Genomic DNA, 9,675 nt, shown 5'->3' with positions numbered 1-9,675 from the left:
GCGAATGTAATCTCATTTGACCGATACAGCAGCGACGAAAAGCGAGACATAGTATCCTTCGTCGTTTTACAAATTTTAGGGAGTTCTCTTCTGTTTCCGCGTATTGTGCCAACCAATGTGGTTCTTTTGGCTAATAATTTATATGCCAGTGACAAACTTGTAAAAAAATTGTCGGTCGTTATGGTCCTTCCCATCTTACTATACGGTTCAATAAGTTTGAGTACCACAAATTCACCCAGAGGTTGCGATGGTGCTTGGTTTTCGTTCTTTCCTAAGTAAGGAAACCCATTTACAATATATTTTATTTGAACATCAGATGCTATCCAAAATTTAATTCCGAATTTGTCAGGCTTATTCGGTAAATATTGGGTAAACCTGCATCTGGCTCTGGTTGGGAAAAGTTGCTTGTCTATTGTAATGTTTGCATCAGGTTTATAGCAATTCTGGCTGTTTTCAATAAACTTATCCCATACGGTTGATATTAGTGCAAATTTGTTATTTTTCAAACGTTAACTTCTATCATCTTTACCAGCCAATATGCCGGGTCAATTTGCCCTATACTAATATAAGTAGCCATGATACAAAATTTCTATTATATTAAATGAATAAAACAAAATTAAAGTTTACTATATTATTCCTTTAACTATCCATGCAAAAGTCATTACATCTTTGCGGAGAAAAAATATAACATAAAGTAGGAATTTTAAGATAAAGTTGTCAAAACAGCCAGTTTGTCCCACGTGGTAGTTCTAGTGTTAATGCGATAAGACAGATAAAAACGAGACTTTGTGAAATGGGAAATCGACGTTGAAATATTGTCTTAATTGTTGCGTGATGCAAAGATTAAATGATAGGACTATTTGGTTTTGATCTGTTTCATTTTTACGACTTGAGCGGGATTTGAAGTTAATTGATGATAATAGATAGATGATAATCCAACAAAGAAGAAGATAATCCAAATACGATCATTGTTTATTTCACTTTAGAACTCATTTGATTTTCGACCAATGCACAACTAATAAGAAGCATTTATTTTGAAATACTTCTACAAACTCCTAAACGATCGATAATTTCATAACATAAATAACTAAATACTAAAAAAACAGTTGATTCGTCATAAGAATTCCTTACCTATTTTCATCAAACACGTACATTTTCCCCCCATTTTACATTGCACATGTAGGTACATCGGATCAATTGTATCAATAAATCTTTCAGTTGACATTTAATTAAATGATCCGCCGTTAATTCTTCGCAAATCCGATGTATAATTTTAATACAACATTGATGAGATTAAAATAATCATCGTGATTAGACTTAAATGTGCAACTCGAAATTTGATTCCTTCTTTATTTTTAGAATCTGTTCAAACTTGCCTGATCAATGATTCAGAGATAATAGGTGAGCATACGCAAAACATAAAGAGATGATAACGGAGGAATCGGTATCTGAGCACGCAGTCGCTATTTCTGTGGCGGCTAATTCGCACCACTTTCGTTAATCCGTGGTAATAACGCACCGCTGATTAGATAAAATCACCGTGACCGTGATCACGGCAACAGCGGTTAAAGTTATTTCCTCCTCGACCGAAAGTCCTCCATAAATCACGTCTCGCGGACGTCCAAAATTCTTCTGCAATCTCGCAAAGCGTTTTCAGAGGAACCGCGAGCCTGTCTAGTTGCAACCCTTCCCCCACGATGGCGCATTCTTTCGAAATGGCCCCCTTACACTGGATCACGAAAATTTTACCTCTGCTAGCACGCTCAGCTCTAGGCTATAAACTATCGTAGTACGATAATTTTTCATAACGTACTTTTCAATTAGTCATAAAATAGACGTCATAATATTAGAAATACTTACATAAAATACATTTAACGTTTGAACGATTCAAAGAACTGGATTGTAAACACTTCAACCAACTTACACTCGCACAACTTACATTCCCGCAAACATTACATTCAAGTAAAACGATTAATTGTTGGAAAAAAGCAATATGGAAGATACTCCCTACGTCTCGATAACGTAATTTTCTCGTTACCAACAAAGTTACTTCCTAGAATATCAAACTTTGACTGTATATCGTGTTCTAGCGTAATCCGGCCAAAGGCGAACAACAGTTCCTTGCCTCGATCACAGTGCGGCGGCTCCTTCCGTGACCAAGCTGGACGACAGACACGCTCGATCGTGGGAGAAAAAATGGACAACGCGTCGGCGTTGCCGTGAAGTTTTTTCTTATGTACCTACTACTCACTGCATGCCATATAGCCCGGAAAGATAATTATAGTTTCTCGATCGACGTAAGAATTTCTGAGATTTCTGCCAGCTAGCCGCCTTCTACGTCGTAGAATAGTAGTAGAGTATCTTTATAAGCAACGAGTGTGGGTGAGCTGACCGCCCCTACCATGATAAAAGGCGGCAGTGGAGGGAAAGGAGACGGAGGGGATGCTGAGGGCCAAAGTGAAGGCTTCGCCGGAGAAAGATTAGCAGACCAGCCAAGACTTTCGTGTTTCTCGGATCCACAGACCCGTAGATCATGATAATTGTGAGAACAATTCATCAGGTAAATTTCACGCTAAGCGGTCCCCGGATTCGTTGGCATGTACCGATCATCCACCGGCCGGTCCATTAATCACGATCTCCAATTGTCGGTCGGCTCACTCATCAACGCGATATGTGTGCGAGCTTTCGTCTTTTTTTCTCGATCGAACGGATCGACCATGATACGCGCTTTTGCGCAACATTCCTCAATATCGTCATACAGAATGTAACAGAGCGCACGTGAATGTGCGATGAATTATATCTATTTTACGATTTCGTTACCTTTTTTACGAAAATATCACAAAATCGCTTCAGATTCTCATACTTTGGATCATTTATGCGAAAATTTTAAATATCGAGGCTCCAAACTTACTTGTACTCTTGTTACACGACCACAACATTTTGCTTGCATACATAAGGGTTAAGAATTAACTCAACATAGCGGAAGAAGAGAAAACGAATTAGTTGTTGCTCGTCAAATGGTCTGCAGACATCTAATATACTCAAATTGTGATTTTTGAATTCCCGTAACCTGAGACGTTATTCTCCAGTTGACGTCTTCTTCGCGTCCGTAAATGCTCAATTTGTCGGCACTTTCTACAGGTGTTCGTGGTTGAAATCACTTACCAGCCATAAACGGGAGAACAACCGAACGGATAATACGTGTTTGCACTAATAGTAGGTCCTTCGTAAACATAGGGTAGCTTCTATACGCTAGCAATTATTATCGTACTCCGTGTAAGTATGTTCAAATACGGTGTACGGGCGTTTATCAATGAAGTTGCTTCATCATCATCTCAAAATCATCATATCTACGATAATGACTGTCGCATTATCGTTGACAGCTAACACGGCGATGCTAATCACGAAACCGGTAAGATTTTTGCAGATTTGTAGATTTTTCAATGATTTTACATTATCGTCGTCGATCTTTTCGATTGGCGTTTTAAGAAATTTAAGCCTTTCGTTTGGAAACAGTCGAAGACTATCGAGGAAGAGGACGATCAATGCATATTTATCGATCTTTTTATCTTTACAGACTTTTATAGACACCTATACTTAGAAGATTGTGGGTATCGTGTATAATTTTTCAAACAAGAAATATAAACTTTCGCAATTTTATTTCTAAACTATCAAATCGTAATCTTTTTTAATACGTTATCGGAAGTTACTCGTGACAGTTCTTTTCGATATCTAGATCACTCCTTGAAATAACTATTAGTTATAATTCTTAACGATTGGAGTAGGAAAGCAAAAGAAAAATATCATTAATTTTTATCGACAAACGCAACAGTTTGATCTTATCATTTATTAAGTAACTGCAACGTTATTCTTCAACATCTATTTCCATAATTACAATTTACAACAAGGAACAATCCGGGATTTGTTTAGAACAAGAGAAAGATACAATCTCACGGAATTAAAGAAAAATTTCCCATTCATCGTATTACGATCAATACCATGTTCAAAAGTTAAAACAATCATCACGTAAGACGTAAAAAATTGTTGTCGAAATTCCTTGATACAACCTTTAATCTTCTACCTCGACCATTTGTAACTCTTCCGGCATTGTTACGACATTATAATAGCGCAAAAAGCCAGTCGAGACCAAAGGAAATCTTGAGACCTATTGTAAGGAGAGAAAAAGAAAGCACCGCTTGTCGAAAGAAGAATACAACGCCGATATCCTGATTGTGGCGCGGTGCGAAACGACGCGTCGCGGTTCCTCCGGATCGTGGGAGAGGCGCGCGTGAAAATCGTGGCTGTCGGTTTGGTTCGGTCTAAATGTAACCCTAAAAGTTCGAGCCAACGGCCAAAAGAATGTATAATTACGAGGCATAAAAATAACCATCGCCCACTCAAAAGTATTCGTTGTGGCTGGCCAGTGTGTAACGATGTGCCTTTGGTTTTGGGTCGTCGCACCCACAACTTGGAGATTCCCATCGATCTCTCGACACACCACCCGTTTCTCTCTGAACTAAAAGATGTTCGGCAATTTTTCGACAGTGATTACACCAGCAGCAAGCCTCGCCTGACCCGCGCTGTAAAAATCTTGCTTTTAAGTATAAGGCAGACGAGTGGACAATGGAGAAAAAGTCGAAGAAACTCTCTCGCCACCGTCCATTCGTCCGTCCGTTTCGAGGAATTTGAACGCGAATTGAGGGTGGAGAACAGGGATTTTACCGTCCAAGAGCCAGCAATCTTTGAAATCGTTTTCCTGCGTGACGCTCGCGGGCGTCTGTTACACCTTTTTTATGCGATAAAAGACTATACGCAAAGAAGGTAGTGGTCCCAGGATACATTTTCCTAGCGACGGTAGCTTTCTTCGGAAAAGCACGGAAATTCAGATTCTCGTGGGAATTCGAACCAGAAATGAAAATATTAAAAAGAAGGGAAAAAACAGTATACGATTCATTGAAATAACTATGCGTCGTTACCGTCGGCTTCAGAGCGTGTTACTGAAGCCTATCAAAAATTATTTTACGAAAATATTGCGAATGTCTTATCGAACAGCAGAGTTATACCTACCATACTCTATAATCTGACGAACAAAGTTTCGAAATAGAAATATTATCATTCTCAGCACTGACATATTACGCATTCGACAAATATTATGTTTTAAAAAATATTTACCTGATCCACACATCTTTACTTAAATCACCTACTAATCTAGCAATTTATTTTTACAGGAAAGCTAACTATCAAGTTTCTGACGACTAATGAGAACCGGAAACTCGTCGATCGAAACGGAGAGTAGGAAAATCGTCCGAATCACCATCTGTCATGGCGGATTGTTAACTCGGTTATAGCGCACGCATATCAAATCGTTCGTGACGTACCTTAGCACGAAATGGGCAGCGCAGTAATGCGATTTGGATATATGGAGAGTCCTCTGGGATATTACCAGTACAGAGCTTTCTCCCCTGCGATACGACAAATGATATGCATATGTAAATACGGTGACCGAGCATTACGAATCGGCCTAACGCCGGGAAATCTGATTTGCAAACCTTCCTACGAATATTCGAACGTGTACGCCGTTACTACTTGTGATTACTTTATATTTTCCAAAATCTTTTTCAATCTCGCGCAGTAAAATTTTCTTCTTAATGATACAAGCTAAAGCCAGTAAACGTTTAATTGTAATATTCACTGTAATTCTATCTTTTTTATCTAAAATTATACTCGCAATTAATAACACGTGTGTTATTGTCAAAATGTGTTTCTCCGTGTCAGCATATTTCTTCACACTTTCTCAATTCAAAACGTACTTACGCTAGTCTAAGTAATCCGCACTAGACGCGCTTCGCCGAGAAACGTCTGAAATGGAAAATTGCCGAGAAGAGAAAAACACGGTTTTCTCTGAATTGATCCAGTGACCTCGAAACAACACAGCCAGAGAAAAAGGTCCAAGGGAGTTTAGTTTTATCTCACGGTCTTTCACTGTATCAGCGGCGTTCGGATGATCCTGTTAACAGGATCAAGACTCGTGGCATGGACGAAGGGTTCTTGTTATTCGCAATCGCCTTCTCTGGTCCTTAGGGACGCGAAATCCCCTCTGGATGCTCGGAGAATTACCAGGAACGCTAAGATATATTCATTTGCAGAATACACAACGAACGAAATCACTCACTGCCATCTTTCTCATTAACTTTTTCTTAATAAAATTAAGTTGAAATTAAATTAAATAACCATCGACTTATTGAGCGTCGATCGGAACTTGCACTTTCTCGAGTCGCGTTTTCTTCAAGATCGTGTCCATGCTTTTCGAATACGATCTTGATGCAAAAATTATTCTTCATTCGACTGTAATTCTATTACTCGACGAACATATTATGCAAAAGTGCACGAATTTAGATCTTGGTCGTTTCATACGCTAGTTAATATCTACAAACAGTAATCGAGAATTTTAAATACGACTGCATTATGATACTCAGAAGAAACGTTATAATTAGTGAAGCGAAGCAAACGTCTTAGATACGACTCGTAATAATACGAGTACATATCTACCTGTAAGACATAGCGCAGACTTTCGACCCTCGTCCCAAAGTACCAACCCTTAGCCCTTGCCGTCGTACGAATGATTTGCAAACATCGACCCTCCGCTCGTTTCGCTCATTACAAAGTTTTTCCCCGGCGTGTTGCGCATGAACAAGATGAAAGTGTTCCAGGAGTTTGGAAAGAATAAGAAAATGAAATTGAACAATCTCGCTTAGTCTTTTGGTCTTGATCGTTACAATAGACCGTAAAATTGATCACCATAATTCATATTTAACTTCTTGTAATCATTATTATTACAATTTATTTCCCAAGTCGAACGTTTCAAATATCTTTCAATAAAAATCAAAATTCGGATAGTAGAAGTTCTGGAGAATAAAATTTCATTTCCTTGTAAGCAATTAATCATGTGTTTCGTTTAATAAAACGAATATAGCAAAATAATAATTGCAAATGTCGTAACACTGTTAGAATTATTTGTACCTACGTCAAGAAATACTCAGAAATTATTGCAGAGATTTCTTTTTTATCAAGGAATGTCAATTAAATTTCTATTTTACGCCTCGCTCGAGTGCCTGTTAATATCTCAATTAAACAATCGATTGAGCGTACGTTTCACAAGAGGCAATAATTAAAAGATTAAAGATATCGATTGAAATTCGATCAATTGACGTGTATTATCAATTGAAATTTCTACGTGATATCCATTAAAGAAGTAGCAACTTAACGGTATCGAGTTTGTATCCGTTATCAGATTAATTGTTTCCTCTTTCTAATAAAAAAGCAGAAAACCGATAGTTGACGATATCGATACTATCTTGTCTTTATAATCAAAGCTACTGGGATTTTACGTATCTCGAACGTCATTCTCTCTGGTTGCGCTTATTTTCGTTCCTGATAAAAATCTAATATTTTGTTTATCCTTATCGGCACGATATATGCCTTCGGAACGTATATAAAGTGATCGATACAGTTTCTGTCAATCACAGTATTCTGAATCTTCTTAGCAATATGTTCACTCTGAGCGCTTCATTTGTGCTCTGCCTTGCAGTCGCCGCATTTGGTAAGTAATAACAATCGGAAAAAGATCTTTCAAAGTCTTCGAATATGTCCAACATTGAATTTCGTTACATACTCTATACTGTATATTAACTATATCTATATCTTAAATATAGCCTTCACGCCTTAAGCAAGTCAAAGTAATTGGTTAATTCAATTGTTACCAAATGTTTTGAGAATGGAAATAAAAATCGGTAGAAAGTGAATAAAAGTTTATGGAATTGAATGAAATTGTCTTAGGAAGTTTAAAGGATCGTTTTCTACTTTACTCGCTCAATGCAACTCTTTATTTCGATCATTTTAATTTTCTCAACTCGTTTAACCGAGTACACGGTACACAAATGATTACAGTGACTAAACAAAAGTAAGACTTTATGCGTGAAGCTGTATGAAACCAGGAATGCAGTAACCTTATTACGATTTTGTCTTGGTTAGGCTTCCCTGAAGGCCAAATTGTCGGTGGCAAAGACGCACCAGTTGGCAAGTTTCCCCACCAAGTGTCTCTGAGACAGAACGGAAACCACTTCTGTGGTGGCTCCATCATCGACTCACGTCACATTCTCACCGCAGCTCACTGTGTCCAAGGGTATGTACTATAAAATTTAGCGCACAAAGATGCTGTCAAACAAAGCAGATACACAGAAATCATATTTATTAAAATATATTTACAAAAGTATCATCGCTTGCTGTCATATATTTATTAATAACTTACTAAGCTTAAAGCTTATCACTGATTGCTGAAAATTTTAAAACAATGGAACATGTTTGTCTTATAGATTAAACAACTTGAAAAGTATTACCGTCCACGCTGGAACGAATCAACTGAACACAAATGGACAGTCTTACGGAGTGGAAAAGGCCGTTGCCCATAAGGGTTTCAGCTCGACCACCCTTCTTAACGATGTAGCTTTGATTCGCGTGAACCAAAATATCGCGTTCAACAACTTGGTGAAATCAATCAAATTGGCAACCGGTAGCAACACTTATGAAGGATCAGACTGCATTTTGTCCGGCTGGGGAACTACCAAAGTAAGTTCGAAACATAGTCGTTTCAACGATTACTTGAAATTATAATAATAAAAGAATGTCTTGTTAAGAAATCCGAAACTTCGGAATTTAGAATTCTCATATACGAAAGTATTCAGAGCTTAATTATAAACATCGTATTAAGTTTATTTTTCTATCGGAATGATAAATTTAACATGTATTTCGTTTACAGCTCGGAGGAAGACCACCAAACAACTTGCAATACATCAACTTGCTCGTCGAGAGCCAATCAAAATGCAAGCAAGCCCACTGGAGAGTTCAAAGTTCCCACATCTGCACATACACCAAAGTTGGAGAAGGTGCATGCCACGTGAGTATATTTAACACGCTTTATATTTAAACGATGCATATTTTTCCATCCAAATACGAGTTTAAACATTGAGATCGGCAATGCTAGAATTTCCAAGACTTCTTTCGTTCGGTGAAATATCAACCTTATGAACATTTAATTGAAGACTAATCTTTTCTTTTCGAATTTCAGGGTGACTCCGGCGGTCCACTCATCCACAATGATGTACAAATCGGTGTCGTTTCCTTTGGACAACCTTGTGCCGTCGGCAAACCTGATGTATACACGAGAGTGTCATCCTTCGTATCTTGGATTAATTCTCAGAAATCTTATCTTATGAACGAAACTGAAGAACAACCGGAAGATGCTATCTACATTTCTTAAATTTACCCGTTTCTAATATTTCCGCAATAAATCCTGAATTTTTATATTTTGATGATGGAGTAGTCAATTTTGAACTTGAATGTAATCACCTTTATATACAGCAAAAGTTTTGAAAAATGAAAATCATCATTTTGCAATAAAGCATATATGTGTTAATTATCTCTTCTTCATCTTTATATATATATATATATACCTCCAGCTTTTTTGAAGAGCTGACCAAACAGACGAGCTATTTAAATGATTTACAAGATTTTTATTCAAAAGGAATATTTTATTTCTCATTATATGAGACTTCATGCCTCTTTGTATCTTAGTTCGTCGGTAATTTCACGTGCCGAACTAGAAAAATCTCAAAATGT

General features: G+C 37.6%; 1 protein-coding gene across 1 annotated transcript; it reads left to right on the top strand.

The window, feature by feature from the left end:
* The first annotated feature begins 7,443 nt into the window (after positions 1–7,443).
* On the top strand, positions 7,444–9,475 carry LOC122577610 (chymotrypsin-1-like). The gene is made up of 5 exons (XM_043749000.1): positions 7,444–7,600; positions 8,032–8,182; positions 8,373–8,625; positions 8,816–8,953; positions 9,125–9,475. The coding sequence occupies exons 1-5, from the start codon at positions 7,549–7,551 to the stop codon at positions 9,314–9,316; spliced, it is 786 nt and encodes a 261-aa protein (XP_043604935.1). The 5' UTR covers positions 7,444–7,548; the 3' UTR covers positions 9,317–9,475.
* The last annotated feature ends 200 nt before the right edge of the window (positions 9,476–9,675 follow it).

Source organism: Bombus pyrosoma, linkage group LG2, assembly GCF_014825855.1.
Source record: "Bombus pyrosoma isolate SC7728 linkage group LG2, ASM1482585v1, whole genome shotgun sequence".
Taxonomy (NCBI): Eukaryota; Metazoa; Arthropoda; class Insecta; order Hymenoptera; family Apidae; genus Bombus; species Bombus pyrosoma.
The sequence above is the reverse complement of the archived record's forward strand: the minus strand, read 5'-3'. Positions and strand labels throughout refer to the sequence as shown.

Coding starts and splice junctions, on each gene's coding strand:
- LOC122577610 (XM_043749000.1), top strand. CDS start 7,549: ATGTTCACTCTGAGCGCTTCATTTGTGCTCTGCCTTGCAGTCGCCGCA. Junction 7,601..8,031: donor CCTTGCAGTCGCCGCATTTG/GTAAGTAATAAC, acceptor TGTCTTGGTTAG/GCTTCCCTGAAGGCCAAATT. Junction 8,183..8,372: donor GCAGCTCACTGTGTCCAAGG/GTATGTACTATA, acceptor TTTGTCTTATAG/ATTAAACAACTTGAAAAGTA.